This window comes from Falco naumanni, chromosome 4, assembly GCF_017639655.2.
Source record: "Falco naumanni isolate bFalNau1 chromosome 4, bFalNau1.pat, whole genome shotgun sequence".
NCBI classification, from domain to species: Eukaryota; Metazoa; Chordata; class Aves; order Falconiformes; family Falconidae; genus Falco; species Falco naumanni.
Window position 1 is genome coordinate 79,110,847 of NC_054057.1, and position 20,499 is coordinate 79,131,345.

At 38.6% G+C, this 20,499-nt stretch overlaps 1 protein-coding gene across 6 annotated transcripts; it reads left to right on the top strand.

Annotated features, from left to right (window-relative positions):
• Nucleotides 1-19: 19 nt before the first annotated feature.
• Nucleotides 20-20,489, top strand: CCP110 (centriolar coiled-coil protein 110). 6 transcript variants are annotated; one of them, XM_040592978.1, is made up of 17 exons: nucleotides 20-143; nucleotides 1,214-1,321; nucleotides 2,533-2,684; nucleotides 4,035-4,163; nucleotides 5,592-7,236; nucleotides 8,148-8,272; nucleotides 8,416-8,599; nucleotides 9,294-9,433; nucleotides 9,815-9,931; nucleotides 10,205-10,306; nucleotides 10,586-10,702; nucleotides 11,202-11,281; nucleotides 11,865-11,927; nucleotides 12,856-12,915; nucleotides 13,489-13,571; nucleotides 15,110-15,178; nucleotides 18,163-20,489. In XM_040592978.1, exons 3-17 carry the CDS (start codon nucleotides 2,538-2,540, stop codon nucleotides 18,213-18,215), a joined length of 3,114 nt encoding a protein of 1,037 aa, XP_040448912.1. In that variant the 5' UTR covers nucleotides 20-143; nucleotides 1,214-1,321; nucleotides 2,533-2,537; the 3' UTR covers nucleotides 18,216-20,489. The 6 variants fall into 6 exon arrangements, with proteins under 6 accessions (XP_040448912.1, XP_040448911.1, XP_040448910.1 ...); XM_040592977.1 differs by lacking the exon at nucleotides 1,214-1,321 and having other exon boundaries at nucleotides 21-143; XM_040592976.1 differs by lacking the exons at nucleotides 20-143; nucleotides 1,214-1,321 and adding an exon at nucleotides 1,642-1,707.
• The last annotated feature ends 10 nt before the right edge of the window (nucleotides 20,490-20,499 follow it).

Genomic DNA, 20,499 nt, shown 5'->3' on the forward strand with positions numbered 1-20,499 from the left:
GGGCGCCGCAGGAAAACGGGGGTTATTGACCGTAAAACATGGCGCGGGATGAATAAGGGGTGTTAACCGAAGGAAAGGTACCGCTGCCCAGACAGTCGCGGGAGATCTGTGTGTCTGCAGAGCGCAAAGGTTTTTTTTCCCAGGTATGCCAGCAAACTAACTAGAAGTATAATGTTAGTAGTAATTTTTTCCCACGTAATTATCGCATTTCTATATACAGTGTTATATAGTGTATGCGTTATATAGCTTACTATGTGTATTATGCAGCTAATTTAGCCATTTGTGCCTGCTTACAAGCTAAACCTGAGACGAAATGCTGAGGCAGCGGGGAGGGCCGAGATGCCAAAGGCCATGGCGGGGACCCCCGTGTCCCCTGCTTGGAGAGCGGGCACCGCGCAGGGGGTACCTCCCGTGTGTCACTGTGTGTGACAGAAGTGTGAACAACTGGGAAGAATCCAGAGGAAAGAGCAACAAGACTGGGATTTTGGTGAAGGCTGAAGAATCTGCGGTTGTTCAGTCTAGAAACAGAATAGTGAAGCAGAGGAAATAGCAGTTTGTGCTAATATAAATGAGGATTTTGAGTAAATTTTTTTTGTATGTGTATAATTCTTGCCAACCAAAAGTGGAACAGGCACCAAGCAATCTTTTAAGCTTTATTTATTTATTTATTGAAATAGGTGGGGTAAATATTTGTCACATATTGTCCCAGCTGACTGTGAGCATCTCAGATACTCTTTTCTCTCTGTAGTTTTGTGCTTCTGCCAGGTGTTTTTGAAGAAAATTCAGACATGTGTGCAGAAACATAATAAATAATGGAATGTCTAAGGTATTTAAAAATTTTTTGATAAACGACAGCATTTGTTAAGATTAAAGATGGTTTAAAAAAAACATCAATAATATTTAATACACTGAAGAGACAACAGATGAAGGACTTGGGATCTTTTGAAAGAAGAACACCAGCTTTAACGTCTCTAAATGCTCACTGGAAACTAGATGGTTCCATAAATTTAAATTCGTTTCGTCTTGGCCAAGTGCTGGTAGGCAAGCATGTGTTTTCCACCTGGCCAGCCTGGTGGGTGAGGGTGACCTAATCCTGCGGGACCAGCAGCTGGCTGCCGCCCCAGCCGGAGGGATAGGGTGACCGTGGTGACACCGTGGTGCTTTCATCAAAGAGCATATTAACAAGTTCTCATGTTTATCTTTCTCATCACAGCGTGTCCAGTGAGAGCGATACCTGCTGGCGGCACACCTATGGCCCTGCCTACACAGGGCTGCACAGCCATATGGTATTTAATGTGATAAGGCAGAACCAGGACTTTAGGTAAAGACTCCACCTGTGCTAACGCCCTGGAGGCCTGGGTGGGCGTCACTGGGGAGCGAAGCACCGTGGTGGCCTTCAGCCCCACCTCGTGCCTCTGAAAACCGGCGCTACCTTTGCCCGGGAGCTCGCCCGAAAATGCCGGATTTGTCCCGCGGGGCTGGGCAGCCCGAGCCCTAGCCCACCCCAGCCCCACGGCCAGGGCCTTTTCTGAGCGCCCGGCCCGGGAGGGGCAGCGCCCGCCCCGCGGAGGAGGAGCGCTGGGCCCGCGGTGCGCGCTGGGCCTCGTAGTGCTGCGGCCCGGCGGGCGGGGGCCGGGAGGCGGCGGGCGGCGCCCGGGGTGCGCGGCGGCGGGCAGCGGCCGGGCCGGGGCTCCGAGCCCCGCGCAGGTACCGGGTGGCTCGGGGGGCCGTGCGCCGGGCCGTGCCCCGGCGGGGGGGGGCGCGGGGCCGCCGGGCAGGGAGGGCCGCGGGGCCCAGGCCCGGCCCCGCCGGGGCCGCCTGCTTGCCGGGGGCGGGGGTGGGCCGGGCGGCCGAGGGGAGAGGCGACCCGGCCTGAGGAGCGCTCGGTGCCGCGGCAGCCGGCGGGAGGACGGCAGGGATCGGCCGAAGCGGTGTGCGAGGGGAACAAAAGCTCTTTAGCAGGCCTTGCCGGTGGCGCTTGGCTGTCGGTTTTACGCCGGTAGGGATGGGCAGTGTGAGATACGTAGGCTCTTTAAGGAAACAAAGTTGTAATGTATGTTTTGGTGGAGGTATCCGCGTCTGCTCGTACAGGGACGTGTCGAGGAGGAGGATCACGGGAGTGCGACACAAATTCCTTCCAGCGCCCTAAATATAAAGGCTGGTATTGCTTTAATACTAGCTTAATTCTTTTATTTTTCCAATTTGCTGCAGGAGACCTTAAAGGTTTAGTCTTTGATGGAAATCGTTAAGGTTATCTGTAGCATGCGTAGTTTTGCAAGTCCTGATCATCCTAATGCTTGCTTTCTTCTGTACCTGTGGTCATCTTTTTTACTCATGTATGCAGATTTTATTTTTATATGGGGGAAAAATAAAACAGTTTTGCAGCTTTTGTTAATGATAGGAAGAAGGGGAACTTGATTAAGTTTTCTAATGTATAATTTGCTTCTCAGAATATAGTCTTACAGAACCAGTTGTCATGCTATTTTTCGTTCATGGTATTGAAACTACATCTTACTATTCTTTGCTGCTTAGTTAACATGAAGATGGAGGACTATGAAATATTCTGTAAGAAGCATCTTTCCAGAATCCAAGAAGAGGCAATAAAAAGAGAAATATCTTTCACTGTTCCACACAAAAATATCTCCCTCATTCAATTCCATGGAGTACCTGTGCTTGCCCCTCTGGTAAGGTTGGGGTTTTTGAGGGGTGATGTTGTTTGGGTTTTTTTTTCCTTCTCTGCTAACTGTGCTGTTGATACTAGCTTTGATGTCCGTCCACATGTAATGATTCTACTGAAGGTACAGCTCAGTGTGAGGTATCGTCTGGCCTGCTGCTTAGTGTATTCTAAGCATTCCTAGCCTTAATTTTACAAAGTAAAGTGGGAAAATGTACTTTTTTCCACATTGACTACATTGGCTTTAATTTCTTGAAATTTATTATCTTCACAAGGAGAGTTAAAACTTCCCTTGTGTTTGTGGTATTAAACAGATGAATGTTACTGCTGGGCTTAATTTCATGTAGAATCATATTGACGTTCCAAATACTGAACACATGAGTTTGTTTAACAGTGTAAAAAAAAAAAAAGTGCAAATAGGAAATGTTGAGATAGTTAAAAAGCTTTCAAGTAAATGTCTCTTTTGTATGTGCATGCAGCTTTTTCTCAAATGTATTTTGCAGGTTCATCAATTATGGTAAGTCATTCTGTGCTTAATGCAAACAGAGCCACACAGAAGTCTGTTGGTAGTTTGTGCAATAATGCAGCTGACTTCCTTCAGTGGTGGGAAGTATGAATGGAGAGACTCTCTTAATATCAATACTAAATAATCATGATATAAATATACATTGGAGACTAAATGATATATTGTAATTTTCTTCATTTACAAATGGGTGGATATTTTAAGGTTTCATAGGAGGAATACATAATTCAACTTGAGACTATTTCATTTTGTAGAACTCTGTGAAACCAATTTTTGTAGATGTAATTTTGACTTTTATCCAAACTACATGTTTTAATATTTTAAAGTAGTAACTTGGAAGACTCTCAGATTCTGATTCTTAACAGGATCCAGAGGACTACTTGCATATATTTCTGTCTTGTGAAATTCACCTCTGGTTCAAGAGGGCAAGTGCGAGCTAGTCCTCCTTAAGAGCTTGATAGTTTGGATGTGGGTAGGAGGATTGGTGACAGGGGGCTCTAAACCTCCCATTTCCATAGAGGACTGAGAAAGAGTCCTACAGAGTCTTTGTCATTTGAAGTTCGTACTGTAGCCTGTAATGTTCATGCAAATTTTTTTATAAATGACCTTTTAAATAAATGTTCATTTACATGTGTGCCAAGAAGGCATTTTGTGCATCTTCCATTTAAAAAAAAAATTGCTTAAAAAGAAGCTGGCATTTAAAATGTGCATAAAGTCTTGGCTTAGGTGATTGTTCTGTTTTGTTCTATTGTTTTTCTTTCTAATTTATTTATGTAATTCTGTACTGAAATTTGCATTTAGTGAAATAAACCATGTTTCTTACACTATGGATTGCAGCTTAGCCTTGAAAAGAAAAAGGAAATACAGCAATATAAACAGAAAGCACTGGACCTAGAGACCTGGAGACAGAACTGCCGGAAAAGAGCTTTATTGGATCGTGTTCAGGAGATTCTAGAAAATGTGCAGGTAGTGTTAGTCCAAAACTGAACTGCCCTGCAGCTTTACAGAAAACCTCTACTTACACATGTTTTGGGAAGGTGCTGGGGTTTAAGTATTCACCAATGTAAACATGGAATTAATAGCGGTTAACTATCCAGAAGCAGTATTTTCTAGTAGTTCATGTTATATGACCAGATAGTTGATGATTTGGTGGTTATATCTATATTCAGTGTAATGCATGGGACCTGCTTTTCACTGCTTGTTTTGGTGTATGCAAAAGCCAGACCACACCAGATGACTGACTTGCTTTTGTAACTATGTTTGAAACAACTAGATTGTAAAAATAAACGAACAAAACCCGCGATATTAGAACTTGCTTTATTTGCAAGCTTATGGTTTAATCAGAAAATAACCTATATTCAACCTTGTGATTACAGAATTAAAATAATCTTTGCAACAGCTTATAGTTCTGTTGTGTGCTCTATAATTTTACTGCAACTGTTTTTTCTTTGCTTCAATGATGAATTTAATAGAGGTTTAAATTGAAAGAGTATTAAATATGTCTAATCAAGTGGTATTATTTGTCGCTGAAACAATTGTAATACAGTCTTTAAATTAACCTGTTGCTTAAACAAGTGCAGTTAACACTGAATTTGTTGTGTTACTAAGGTGGCAGACCTTACTAGTTTGCATTGTTTACTGGGTGTGCATGGCAACAGTCATGTGGCTTGGGATTCGAAGAGCAGACCAGGAACATGTTCAATACAAAAAATATGTTGGCTTTTTTTTTCTTTCTAAAGGTGTCCCCTTGATAATTGATTTGCACAACACGCAGGATAACCTATAGGATAGTTGTAGTGTAAAAATCCTTTTAAACAAATGCTGGCTAGAAGTAACATGTAATTCTCACTTAAATAAAGTTTGTCTTCCAAGTAGTTGACAAACAAAACTTCATATTTAATTGTCTCTGGATTAGTATAGAAGTGAACAAATTATTTTCACTATCTTTATTAGAAATTATGCTGATTTGTTCTTAGCTGTCTATAGGTTAGACAATGAAATTTTATTTACAAAATTCTATGCTGAAATTTTTCAGTTTTATATAAACAGGTTTTCATATTTTAAGGGATCTTGCAAGATAGTTCGAAGCCATAAAATTAATCAACTATATTCAGACTATCTTATGAAGAAAAGAGCATCTTTGCATTCAGATACTTGGTGTCAGTAAAATTTCTGAACGGGCCATTATTTAAATCTATATTTTAATTCCAGTAATCTCTTTCTCATTGCAGAGAGCAAGGTATTGTAAGTAATTTGTAGGAAACTGGTAACAGTTGAACTGAAAAGTTTTATTGATTTTAAGGTGATAGCATTCTTTTCTTTTTTTAATTCAAGTGAGGCAAGAATCTGAGATTTCATCAAAAATATCTGATTATTTTCAATTTTTATTTGCAGATCAGGAAAGGACCTGGTGCGGGTGATGTGAAGGCACAGGAGGCTGAGAATACTTGCCCTGATTCAGATTCAAAAGCTTCAACTGACTTTGCGCCTCTATCAGATGTCAATTTTTCCTGTTCTCCTGAAAGGCACGGTTCCACAGAGCTTGAAAAGACACCAGAACTTACGCCATCAGATACTACTGGGCAGGTGACATCAAATGTGACAGAAGTAGTTAAAGCAGCAGAAGAAAATGTTTTTTCAAAGCAAAGTGACAGTTGCTTCTCAAAAGATATACCTTGTCCAAGGGCTGCGTCTCCTGACCATGTGAATAATAAGCTTGCGTCACATGCTTTGCAAAAGCAACAGGGACTAGGAGGGTCGCCGTCAGACGAGGAAGTCCAAGATCCATATGTAATGAGTCTTCAGAACCTGATGAAGAAATCTAGAGAGTACATAGAGAAAGAGCAAACCAAGCGTAGCTCAAAAAGTAATTCAAAGAGGAGTATGAATGAAAGTCATTCAGATAAAGAAAATGATGGTGTTAAAACATCTGACTCTGTGAAAGAAAGAACAAAGCCTACAGGCAGAGGTTGCACTGCTCTGACACTTGATAAACCCAGTCTTAATAAATCGAATGCCCTTCTCCAGGGTGCCTCTACTCATACAAATAACACAAGTATGTCCACTTTTTCCAGTTTTTCTAAAGTGGACATACCTACAAGAGTTGGAACACCCCCACTGGTGGATTCGGATTCAGATGAAGAGTTTAAAAAGACTTCTATGTTTGATCGTGACAGTAGCATTGTCAGGAGCCTCACAGGCTCTTATGCCAAATTGCCGAGCCCAGAGCCAAGCATGAGCCCTAAAATGCACCGAAGGCGCCCAAGACCTTTATCAATGGGACATATCATTATAAATAACCCTGTGAATGCCTACGAGTTAAGTCCTAAAGGCAAGGGTAGAGCGATGGATTTAATCATGCAAGATATTGCAGATAAAAATAATGTGTCTGAATCGGTGCCAAAGTTCATGGTGGACTTCACTATGATTTGCCCTAGCAGAGTTCCTAGTGTCAACAGGAATTCTTCAGGCCCTTGTGATGGGTTGGGCGTTGGCAAACCGAATCGCCATTCCTTTGGGCACTTGGAAAGCAAAGGAACGTTGTCAGCTACAGTGGAGGGACAGGTAGTGATGGACAGCAGAGGACCATATAAAGTGGAGACTAGTACTAATATTGTAGCTCCAAAGTTGAATGAGCCATTTGCCAGCAGTCAGTCCACAGTAACACAGAAGCTTCTAGCTGTGAATGAAACCAAACCGTCCACTCTGCTAGAAAATGCTAAATGTAACTCCCCAGTGGAACTCAATAAATCTTATGATGTAGAAAACCCATCCCCGCTACTGATGCAGAGCAAGACTATGCGACAGCAGATGGACACTCCAAGTGTTTCCCCAGCAAACGAGCAGTTTCTAGAAAATAATTTTGAAAAGGTAAAACGTAGACTTGATTTAGACACCGACAACTGCCAAAAAGAAAACAGTCCCTGCATTCTAACAGTTGGAATGGAAGAACATGAGAAGCAGTGGTTGCAAGAACAGAAATACCCTGGGGGATCAGTTTACATTACCAAGAATGCAGCCTCTGATGCTATGGGAAAAGGTAAAAGATTTCCTGTAGTTGAGGGTTTTTCTTAAACTTATTTCTCAGTTAATAAATATTTTAGAAAAAAACTCAACGGTCATTGATGTTTGTAAGTATGTATATATATAAAAAGGCTAAAATTTTATTGATTGTAAATTACCTTTTTTCAGTAACTTAATTATTTATCTAATTTCCAATGACAAATTCAGAAATTCAGCTTGCTACTTGAGCCATCTTTAACTGCTACAGAATGGAGTAATTGCTGTCTTAGGAGTAGCTTGGAGTCAAAACTCATTATAACGGTTTCTCGTAACTTGATTAAACAATTTATGAGGAAACATCAGCTAGGACATTGTGTATCAGTTTTGTGAATTCTGTACTTATTCTCAAGGGTATTGTTTGACAGTACAAATGCTAATTTCCCATTTGTAGAAATTGGAATTTAGTTTTACTAAGAAAATTATGTCTTATTCTATGAGGTCTAAGTAAGACTACGATAGCCTATGTAAGTTAAAAGAAAATACCTTTTAATGGGTTGCAAATCACTATATGGATAATTTCTCTGAATGCGAAACTGTTACATCTGTATGTGTCTCTATCAAATCAAGCTGAAGTGGCATAAATAATTTTAATTCACTCAAGCAAGTGTACGTATCCTATTCTTACAGCTAGATTTTTTGTGTCCTTATTTTATTAAAGGCTTACTTGGTGTTAATGCTGTTCCATTCCCATGCTTATCCCACAGATATGAGCATGCAGGTATTTTGAAGGACTGTAGTAGCTGATGAGGTAGTGGAAACCTGATACCACACAATAGGTTGTACTTTTTCACTGACGATGCAAGTTATTCCTGTTAAAAGCATGTATGTCTGTGACAAAGATCATGTAAATTTATTTAATACTTGATTCTTTGTAATGTATCTTCTCAGATGATATTTTAAAAACTAAAATGTTGGCCTTTGAAGAAATGAGGAAGAGACTTGAAGAACAGCATGCACAACAACTGTCGATTCTGATAGCTGAACAAGAGAAAGAACAGGAGAAATTGCAGAAGGTAAGGTAGAAAGAGGAAAATTCTAAGCAAAGGGCATGTGTGTTGTAATGCAGTTTGTTCGGAAGCAGTTGATTTTAAAATGTATATTCTGTTGCTTCACAGAGTTAGAAAAACAGTCCCATAGTTCATTCTTTCTTTTGTAGGAACTGGAAGAGCAGGAGAGAAAGCTGACAGGAAAGAAGGTTGCTACAACAGAAATAGAAATTTCCAAAGTGAATATTAACAGTAGAATGGAGTTGGAGTGGAGGAAAAAAAGTGAAAGTGGCTTGCTGGAAAGTGTGCAGTCCCAGCTGAAGACAGTCCATAATGCAAACTCAACCAGCATTGGTAAAACTGAGAGGATAGAACGTAGATTAAATGTTGTGATATGTTTTGCTTTAGTGCTTAACTGTACCGGCTGCCCCACTGTATTGATAAATATTCCTGTTCTAGGGCACTTGCTGGTCAGGATATGTGGTGTGGGCAGCTGCTGCTTTCAGCTGTTGACAGCATACGTAAAACCAATTTGCGTTGAGTCTTTGTCTAGCTGGCAATTAGTGTGGTTTCAGCTATCCTTGTACTGTTCCATGTATTGCATTTGTTTTATAATTATTATAGGGCATATTTGAGGAAAACAAGCTAAGAGTAAACTCATTTGATCAGAGGCGAGGATGTGGATTTGCATCATGTCACAAAAGGTTCATCCTTACACCACGAAGCTGCGCAGCAGTGGGCCAGGCATTCTCATTTGTGTAGAAGCATTAGAGGGGCTCTGCCAAGGGGTCTTGACTGCAAGGAGGTACAGCTATAGCTGATGGGACGCCTCTCACCTGTTCCAGAACACTATGAAATTTTTTGATTTGTCTTCTGTTTAGCAAAATTTGCTAGGAAACGAATCAGAAATACTCAGGTTGCTTCTTGCATATAATTGACCTTGTGAACAAAGCTGCTTGCTACCTCTGAGCTGAGTGTATGTGCACCCATAGTCATTAATTTATGGACAGAAGTCTGTGTTGAACTGTATATTCTGCTTTCCATGCAGGTTTTGCTCATGCTACAACGCCTAATGCCTTTGCTTCCACAAGTGAAACTTCCTTCTTTCTCTGGGGTCCATCAGGTAGTGGAGTTATAAAAACTTCAGTGTCTAGGCCAAGTAACAGGATCAAAACTAGGTGGACTCAGGTAAGGAGGAAAAAAAAAAAAAGATTTATTTATGGTTTAAAAAGCTGTCTAGTTCTTGTAAGAAACTAGTTACTTTCTAATAGCTGTGCAGTAATAAATCTCACAGAAAAGTTTAGTATCCCCAGTGTAGTATTCCTATATTGACTTTGATTACACAGGAGAACTGTATAGGATATTTTTCTTGCAAAATAATCATATAACAATATATTGCTTCTGCTAATTTAATACCATGGTGGGTACTTCTGGCCTAGCCAAAACTTTATCAACAGCTTGTTTCTTACTTGGAAACTTATGTCACATGATTGATGTTATTTGAGAAATAATTTGTAATTCTTGCTTTTTCAATCAAATGTTTAGAAAACTCTTTTATCTTCTTTTAAGGTCTTCAGTCCAGAGATACAAATGAAGTTTGATAAGGTCACTGCTGTGGCAAAAGGGTTTCTCACTCGTAGACTCTTGCAGACAGAAAAACTGAAACATCTTAAGCAAACTGTAAAAGTAAGATCAGCATTTTATATTATTCAGTTTCTACTACTGGTTGTTGTTGTTCCTGTCTTCAATTGACAGATGAAATCATGCATTTTCTGCTTTCAGAAGCATTTGGAAATGTCCTGTCATGTGAGCATGTTTGAGTGCTGCGTTGTTCTAATGTCATAAGGTCCAAGTCAAACAGAATATTATATCCTACATGTACATTTTGTAAGAATTGCTTTGTTGTGAAGGATTATGCTCCATGCTTGGTGCTTGATCTTATTTTACTGTCTTCCCCAGGATACTATGGAGTTCATTAAAAATTTTCAGTCTGAAGCTCCGTTAAAAAGAGGAAGTGTTTCAGCACAAGATGCATCCCTTCATGAAAGAGTAATGGCTCAGGTGACTCAATTTAATCTTTTTTTTCCCTCCCCCCCTTAACCATTCTGCTTTTGTAGTATAAATATCTAAAACCTTCACAGTGGCTTTTTTTAAAGTAAAAAATTTAAACTGTGGCTGTGAAGAGAAGATTCCATTTTTGTGCTGACACATTAAGAGAGATTTCAAAATTATTTTTCAAGTGTTTTATTTAGACTGAAAGTAAGAAGAGTTTGATGATCAGAACCATGGGAACGTTAACTTGACTGGATATTTTATTAATATTTTAATTATTATTTCCAGCTGCGAGCTGCTCTGTATGACATTTATGACATCTTCTTTACGATGGAGGCATCAGAAAGAATGAATATTCTGCGTCATGATCGTGAAGTTCGTAAAGAGAAGATGCTCAGGCAAATGGTGTGTTATATTCAAGAGAATGTAAACTGTTTTAAGACTTTACTGTATCATTTTGCTTTTAAGGATTCTTCCTCACCCAGGAAAAAGTTTTTTAAATCTAAATTGTTGTTTAATTATGCTTCTGTAGGTAGCTTCCTTGAAATATAAAAAAAGCGGTTGGTGCAGTAGGAGATTATTATGTTGAAACTTTGAATATGTAGATGTATAAAAATCAGAATGGAAAACATGATGAAAGTAATAATAATAAGTGCATAACAAGAATTTGTTATGGCACACAAACCTTTTTAGTCTGGTAATATAAGGAAGATCCTTTAGTTTTAAAAAAGAAAAAAACCCTTGAGTTTAGCCTGAATGTGAACTTAGTACTGAAAACACACTGTTGGTTTTGTTGTTTGGGTTTTTTTAAAATTTTATTTCTCTTAAGTAGAGGTAGGCCAGGTAGGGTTAAGCTCAATAAGAGGAGTAACTAGTATTATTGTTGGTTCTTTTGCTTTTTTAGGATAAAGTAAAGAGCCCAAGAGAGAGAGCAACACTTTCAACAGCTACACAGAAGTCTCTGGACAGGAAAAAGTACATGAAGTATGTTAAGTTCTCCCTTAGTGGTGATCAGGGGCAGGGTGCAAAGGATGAGTAGGGAGCATTGGAAATAGTGAAATGTGTTTGGAGTAACAGCTTTTTGCAAACTAACACCACTCCTAGGAAGAATCAATAAAAAAATTGTCTTCAGGTGTATGGTGTCTTACCAATAGCAGTTCACTCTTTACTTAAGAGATACTGTTTGTATGGGAGAAAAACGTTTGTTCTACGTTGTGCATTTGTGCTCTATTCCAGGGGTGAGCACTTAGTTTATTGTTGATTTTATAAATTGTAAAAAGTGCTCCAAGTTACTTATCAGTCTTTCTAAAGAGTGTAGCAATAGGGATACATTATTGGTAGAAGAGGTTTTTTGGGGCATGGTAGCCAGCATTATCCTGCAACACAGTGGACTGAACGGTTGTGTCACACTTGCTTGTGAGTACAAAGTGATAATCTGTAGTGCTGCTCTGGCAGTGTTACATGTAGATGTCGATCCTGTTGTAGGTTTTCTCTTACTGTTTCTGTTTAAGACCTAGAATGATGATTTTAGAATTTAAATATGTTTCAATACTTTTTATTTCTTTAGGGCTTCAGAAATGGGAATGCCCAGTAAAAAAATAATCATAAAACAAAAATCTCCTGAAAGCCGGTGAGTGAAGATTACTTGTATTAGGATGCCTTTGAAGAACTGCATTATAGTAATAGATTCTTTGATCTGCACTGCTGACTTGCCATCAGTCAGCTCAATTCCTGCCCCTATTATGACAGACAGTAATTAAATTTGATTTAGCATGATCTGAGAGATGGTTTTATTAGCTCATTAGAAATTACAAAAGATTCAGTTCTGAAATTTTATTTTCAAAAATTATTTACTGATGGCTTGAAATCTCTGTGTTCAGGTTCAAGGTTTTTCTCTGAGATACACTATTAGAATCTCTTAAGCTTCTGTTTGGCATATTACTTCTCTTAACACCCTTTACTTTGCCATGTAATAATTGATATGCTTATCTTTAGAAAGCTGTCAGACAAGAAGTGGCTTTTTGTTGTGAAGTAAAGTTCTTGCTCTTAGGTTGTGTGATTGTTTGCTTAGATCACAGAAGTCGGGGTTCAGTACTTGCTGTTCAGGAAGACAGCAGCTGTTCTATGAGGCTTGTCTGCACCTTTTTCTAGTGTAAAGAGTCAGATACCTGGCAACTCTGAAAAACAATTTTTGTGCCGTGCTTACCCAAAAGTTTTGAACAAGTGCTATCTATTAATACAGTTCAATCTTCAATGACTAAATTTAAGCAATTCAGTCCTTTTTTCCGGTATGTTCTTATCAATGACTAGGAACCCGAGGCACTGTTCAGGGAGTTTTCTCGATGTGCTTTTTTATATGTTTCAAACAGTGGAAATAGTAATCCTATTCTGGGATTTTAATTCCTGCCACTTTTGCCTACATGTCGTCTGCATTACAGAACCCATTAGCCTTTCTGAATTTTTTAATGTGAAATAGCATGCATAATTCAGTATTCCTTATGAGATATTTGTTTCTTAAAGACAGGAAGAAGCACTAATAAAAAATTGTGTTTTAACAGTGTACTTCAACCAAATCAAGGACAGAATGCCCCAGTTCATAGACTGCTATGCCGACAAGGGTAAGAGCACAGCATGTTTATAGTCTAAAGATGACAGTAAATGCAAAGTGCAAGAGCACAGTGATTCCTGAATAATATTTACACATACTGGTGCAACTGTTGTTCAAAGTAAAAATAATTGCTTCTCACAGTATGTTGAGAGAGTGATGAAGCTTTGTTTTACCCTATACTGCAAGAAAATATTTAGTGTTCTCATCCTCTTGTGTATTGTCTTCATGTACACCGTGTTCCAACATTTCTATTTGTAACATTCATTTCATGAAGCTTTGCTTCCACTTAATGAAATATGTGTATTTTTAAATGTAGACTGTAATGCCACAGTATCTGAACTGAATCAGTTTCTTGACTAGAATTTAAAAAATATGTTCATGGGGAGATGTCCTCCTGTTTAATGTTATCTACGTAAACCATAATAACATCAGTAGGAATTGTACACATACTCAGGAGGAGGTTCTGTGGAACACTATAAGAATGTTTTTATGCCAAACACAGTTTGGTAGTGTCTTTATATTTTTAGATACAGCCTTTCAACTTTGTTGCAAGTGACTTATTAACTCTTTTATATTTAATTAGAACCCCTAAGACCTCAATGAAGGGGGTTGAGCAAAATAGAAAGAAGGCCTCAGAGAGCAGAGTGTCTAACAAAGCTGTTTCAGGTGTGTAGAAAATTGGTGTTTGGATCTTATAGTAAATAAGTTACTAGTATCTAGAAAAAGTAAACGGACAATATGTTGTTTTCCTTTTCTTGTGCACCTGCTTTGCTATGTCTTAAATCTAACCTGTCTCTTTAATCAAACATGTGCTGGTAACTTAACCATCCACTTTCAAATTCTATAAACACAGGATATAGAATGTACTGCACAGCTCATTTGCTTTCACTCACCAGATGCCCAGTCATTAAACAAGCTTGCCAGATATATTCACTGTAACTGTTTGAGAAGCTAATAGTAGTCAAAATAGAATTGGATTAGAACCTTGATGTCATTTGCTTCTTAGTTCTGGACACGTGTAACTTGTCTTCAACATGAAGCCTACAGAAAGGACAGGAAGGATGGTTTCGGACTTACCAGTGGGCGCCCAGTCATCATACTAAAATTATATGTGTTACTGTAGCATCTTACAAAATGTTTGAGTCATAATGACCCAGTTTTCAAAGTGGAGTATTCCTGTGCATACATACAGAGATTACTGATGGGTTACCTGTTACTGAAAAGGTTTGATAATTGTATGAAAGCGCTCAGTTTCCAGCCTGTTCAGGTATGAAGGGAATAAAACACTATGGAGCATCTTCCACAAATTTTAAATTTCTTAAGTGACAAACCTTTATTTATCAAAAGGTAAAATGATTTTTAGGTTTTAAAAGTGTTTAAGATCTTAATTACACTTTTTTCTCAAATAAGAGTTCCAGAAGTCAAGTACAAAAATTGGGAGTTTTGGGGCTTAATAAGGCAAATTTATAATGTGGTAGGATTTCAACTTTTTTTCCATAGTGACCTGAATTATATTTAGCTATCAAGCATAAAACCTGTCCTATAAGGTAAATTCTTATTTATTACTGCCCTGGAGCAATGCTGGCAGAGAGTGTCTGTAAGTTTTAGTGCAGGAGTGTTTGGGCTTTTTGTAGCACTTTGTGAAGTCAAGACAGGTGGCCATAGAAGGATGTATTGTAAATAACCATGCATACATATCTGTAGCATTTAAGTTTGAAGAGAGGAAAATGAAAAAGCAAGCAATGAGATTAGAACCAAGGTTTGTTCATTTATTTTTCTGTTACCATTTCTCTCAGCAGTACTGTCACCACTGAAATGGAGCAAAGCAGTTCAGCTGCACCCAATGGCACTAAAGAAAAATGAGCAGAAGCAGTAATAATCTCTCTGAAATATAAAGAATAAAATAAAGTAGAGCAATACCATTTTAGCAGCCAGAGCTAGCCATTAAGACAAGTTTTTATTGGCAAGTTTGCAAAATTGCGTCTAGTATTAACTAGTGAATGAAGGTGCTGAAGAACAGGGACAACAAAACAGGCAAGACCTCTACCAGTGACAGTATTGCAGAGGTGGTGAAAGAGTAGGAACGTAATGGTGGTGTCAGTGTCAAGTTTAGCACTGATGTGAGATTCGGATGCCATCCCCAATCTCATATAATTCATGCTCAGCTCGTAATAATCTACAGTGTTTTTTACGTTTGCATCCAGCATCAGACATCCAATTAAAGCATTCTTTCTCAACTCTTCTGTGTTGGCAGTCTGTGCTGCTCTTGTTAGGTAAGTCCCCGAGTTTCTCTCAGTCATAATTAAGTCATGACAGTCGATTCTTGACAAGGAAAAGAATCCTTTGAGATATCTCTAGATTTCTCTTTGCCTTTCCTTATTGCCATTTGTGGAATATTGGAAAGCTATTTAATGCCTCTGTGGTGGCTGCGTTGGAACTTAAAGCAGATGCATCTAACCAATTGTATGCTGCCTAGTTCTGGTTGCACAACATAACCTCATTTAGTGTTTGGACATTGTACGTGTTCCCATGGTGTAATACCAATAGATCCATATGCTCCTTTATAAATAAGTATACTACTAAAGGTTGTCTATTCATTTAGTTGCACTAAATGAATAGAAATGCATTCTGAAATTATTAGATGGGGAACACTTGGTGTGAAAGAAATCATCTCCATAGTTTTGTGATAATGAAAAAGCCCTGAAGAATACATTTAAACAGAACATGGTTTTCTTTATATATGGATAAACTGCGAATAGTGAAAGGCTTGGCAGTATGTTGAATAGGGTTTTTTTGTTAGTTAGTGTGGGTTTTTTTAATGTTTTTTTGGAAGTGATAAAGTGTCTTGTTCAAGAGAGATCCTTGAAAGTCATCTGCAGTGAGGCAAGAAGTTCTGTCTTGGAAAGACGATAGGCAGAGAAACTCTAATCTCAAGTCAATTTTAAAAGAAAATGTAAAAAGCCAAAGAAATGCCTATGCTTCTCTTCTTTAAGTAGAAGTTGAGCATGTCAGAAAACAAAGACTTGCAGCAGTGGCTTGGTCTAGGTAATGCAGAGATTTATTTATGTCTGCTGTACTCCTAACTCATAATATTTTGATTTAATTGTTTGTCTTCATTCATCCCTGACTCCTAATTAAATTGTGCTTATTAGAGGGGCAAAAGGGAAAGAGGGTGAGTAGAATACTGCGATTATAAATACATTCAAATTAGACATGAGTCAAACCCTCAGAAGAAAACAATGATGTACTCATCTAGTTTCTCTTTTTTTCTTTCTTTTCCATTCTTCTGATTTGTTGTTTTAAATTCTGTCTGCAAAGTGCTTGGTAGCTTTAATACCACTCTGATTGTTGCCTTTTTCTGGCAAGAAGACATTTCATTTAGGAATCAGCTGACAATCCTTAATTTAGTTTTTGTTCTTTTGTACTCCTTCAGTCCAGAGTTCTGTGCTAAAGAGAAAAGTATGAACTAATACATCCTTAAAGAGTCTTTTATGTTGATTTAAAAAAAAAAATTACTATTTTTTATTTAAATTATTTTAAGTAGGACCAACATGTTTAGTCAGTAGCCTGTGAGCTGTGCCAGGCAGGGCATTTAATGTGGTCTGATTGTGTTAGAAGGTGGTTGAGATCAGGCTGCTGCTACAACTAGACCTATTCATCTCCTTGGTGTCCACCCAGTCTGAGTCAGCGGTGTGGAAAAGAATTATGGGGCATGAGCCACACACGGTGTTTGGGTGGCAGCAGCACTTGGCCAAGCATGGTCTTTCCTGCATGCCTGTCCAGGCTGGGCAGGGAGCAGATTGCCCGTGTGAGGTGGTTTGTGCTGTGAAGTGTGTTAGCGTTCAGGCCAGCGCTTAAGGAAGACGTCAGACTTGCTGTGTATGAATAGCAGGTCAATTGTATGTCGCAGGAGAGGCCTCATGTAATTGCTCTCTGCCACTGGAAAAGGTTGGGTGATAATTGTATTCAGAAAGTCTGTTAAGTCTTTTTAATAAAATTTGGCTTCCAATTCCTTAGTCTAGATTGCTGGGTTTTTTTACACTTCCTTTTACTGTCCTATTATGTATGTGAGGTTTTGGTATAACTTGGAGTGCACTTGAGGAGAGTGAAGAGGTAGTGTTAACTCACTAATAAAGCATCGTGCCTGTCAGCCTGGTTGTTTGTCCCATGAGATCACAGGTGAGCTGAAGGGTACAGCACTGGTGAGAATGCCTTTTTGTTTAGTGGGAAACGAGTGTTCACATGGGAGGGACCCTGCTGTGGTAAGGTCTCTGTGGGCATTTCCAAAGCTGCTTTGCACTGTGCTGAATGTAGCCCTTGGGCACCTGTAAGTAACCACTGCAACTCTGACAAAGAGTAACTGAAGAGTCTGAAAAGGACTGGCACTTCCTTTGTCACGTTCATTTAATTGCCTGGTAATCATTTCTTTTCCATGGCTGTCTTCCATTTCCACTGCTCTGCACCATGTGGTATGATTGTCACTGCTTTGTGTAAGTGTTTGCTCACATTGCTGGACACTTCCAATAACTGCCTGAACCTAACAAATGCTGAGTTGTGCTAGTTTTTAGCAGCCTGCAATTCTAAACCCTTATTACTGGAAGATACTTGTGCTATGCATAGCACAATATGGCTTTCAAAAATATATATGTATGTATGTATGTATATATTTGTTCCATGGAGAAAGACTGATCTATTTATTGGGGTTTTTTAATACTTGAGCAGCTTTCCTTTTATAAGAGCTCTGCCTCATGACTTTATTCATACTGCGCTTTTAATTCTGGTTGTGTATATCAACTTACGGAAACTTACAAATGTCTCTTGGCAGCTGGGGAAAAGGAAAGATTTATTTAAAATATCTGACTTGCATATTTTTTTTAATTGCTACTTTGTTTAAAAGTAGTACATAGCATAATTAATTTAATCTCTTGGTGATGTGACAGTCTTATCTTTTAAAAACTTTGGAGTTGTAGATGTTTTAGAGTAGCAGAAAAGATGGAATTACTTGAGGAAGGAAATAATATAAAATGCTGTTACTTTCAAACCTATAGGTAGTTCTTGTAAGGCATTTTGGATGTAAAATTATGAAAACAGTAATTTTAGAAATAGAAAGCAGTCATTTTAGAAATAGCCACTGAATATATTAAACTGCTTAAAAAATATTTGTCTTAAACTTTTTCAGCTATTTTTGTTGGATAATCCTGTTACAAAACTTGGTACTACTGATTGTGAAATGGTAATGTTTCTACTTCACTTTTAGGAGCATATGCAGGAAGAACCCAAAGAAAGAAGCCAAATGTTGTGACAATTTAAGACGACAGCACTCGCTGGGATAAAATGGCTATTTTTTAATGATGGCATTCTCAGCACTGATTCAAATATTGCATCTTCTATACGCATATGTATATTTAGAAATTATAAATGTTGTCATTTCCAGACAATGACACAATAATACTGATAATACAATATAATACAATTATATTGAAGTAATAAAGGGCTTTGAAGCTCTAAGACTTGTGGAAAAATTGCATGTTAAAACTTACTATATATTCATACTACTGTGTACACATAAGATTCATAATCTTGTTTATTTAAAGACCACCACAGGGCACTATTAAGTTGACTTTTTCACTTGCTCTTATCCTTGTGTCTGACATACGCTTTTTGCGTTACTTAGAATTGCAACTTCTGTGTATGATTGCCACCGTAAGTTGTGTGTATATATTTTTGGTTTCATACCATAAAATTAATGCAGTTAAATAAGAGGGGGGGAAAACCCACCTTAATTCAAACAAAACCAAGCTCCTACATCAGTGAAATTTGTCAGCAGCCTTTTTGAATGTACTTTCTGTATGAATGAGATTTACCTCAGTTAAAGGACTAATGGCCAAAATGTTTTGCATTTCTGACTTGGACAGATGTGGATCCAGATCAGCTGCTGGGCAGACAGACGAACCGAAACTGCATGTCTGTGCTGTGGTAGATCAAACCACTGTGCTGAAAGAGTCCTAGGATTTTTTTTTCTTGCTGTTTACTACATTTTCCTAGGGAAATAACTTTTGGCCAATATGAGGAGAAGTGTACGTACTACAAAAAATTCTGAAGGCAAGATTTTAATTGTTTTACCATTTTAGACTTACAAATGATTGTCCATAATAATAATTCAGATCTTATGTTTCATTGATGGCAGTTGCAGTTTTTCTGAGCAGTTTCTTTTCTACTGTGATCTAACAGGCTCTTATACTGAAACCATGATTTTGGGGGGAATCCCTACCAAATCCCAACAAACACACTCTCATATTTGGGAAACTTGTAACATTAGAAGATCATGCTCTTATTTTACCTTAGTCTTCCTAGTGATGGATATTATCCTTCAAGTTGAGGGGAGCAGAATTCTGTAACTTACTGTAATGAACTTGGGACATGATGTTAACATTCAGAGTCCAACAGAGAAAAGCTGGGCTGTAAGTCTTCACAGTGCTTACTCTTTTGTTCTGTAACAGTAGTAGTAGAGAACTGACAATGGGAATGTGAAATGGGTTATGTTTTATTACTTCCCCAGTATGGGTACAATGCAGCACCCTAACTTTGGAGGCTTTGTAACATGCTGACATGGTTATAAGAGAAGACTGACTGAAAATTTGGTTGTGTTAAACAGTCGGCATGGAAGAGAGACATGAGTGGTGGGATGAGGAGAGTCTTCATGGGCAGTGATGCATGAGTTGGTTTGCTTGTGGCATTAGTTGGGGCTTTTATGTCCCCCCAAGTCTGTCCTCTGCAGCTAGTGACATTGTTCAAATGTTGTATACCATGCAGTAAGTTACCCAAATTGCATACTTGGGGAAATGGCAGAATTGCTGCCAGAACACTTTGAAGAATGACACTGCTCGGTGGCTCTTTACCATGGTGTTTCTTTGAAAGTTTAGGTGGCGTGTGTGTGTGTGTGTTCCTCTAACGGTGTACATTTAGGAGTTTACACCAGGTGGAGGGCCTGCCTCTCAAACAAACACTGTGGTTCTCTGAAATTTCAGGCATAATACAGAAAATGCCCGAGACAAGCTTCCTACTCGCCCAGTATGGCTTCCCGGCTTTCCTTAGGAGTAGAAAACACCTCAAGAGGAGGAAAAAATTTGGAGTAACCTGTGTCACAGGTGACAAAACGTGCTGTTGATATACCCGTGCTAAAGATCGATGTTTTCCAAGGATGTTTTATGTGCTGTATTTATTATTAGCATAGGCAAGGTGTCGATGTTGGGATAGGTTTAGCTGAAGCGCTAGTGCAGTGGCTGCCCGCCTGCGGCTGTCACGTCAACCCCTTTTGCTTTAAGCATGCCTCCACTACCTGTAATAAAACATCGTAGCACAGTTTTTTTTAACTTTCATGAGGCCTTTCTCTTGACAAGTGCCAGATTTTGGGTTTGTACTTGATGTTTTGTATTTATACCTATTTAATTTAATCTTTTTATTTCGCGTGGAGTTGTGATATCGTTATAAAAGTGTATTTATTTTTGTACTTTTATTTCATTTTCACCAGTCTTGCTTTTTACTCAAAACATACTGCACAATAAACATTAAATCTTTAAAAAAGAGCGGCATT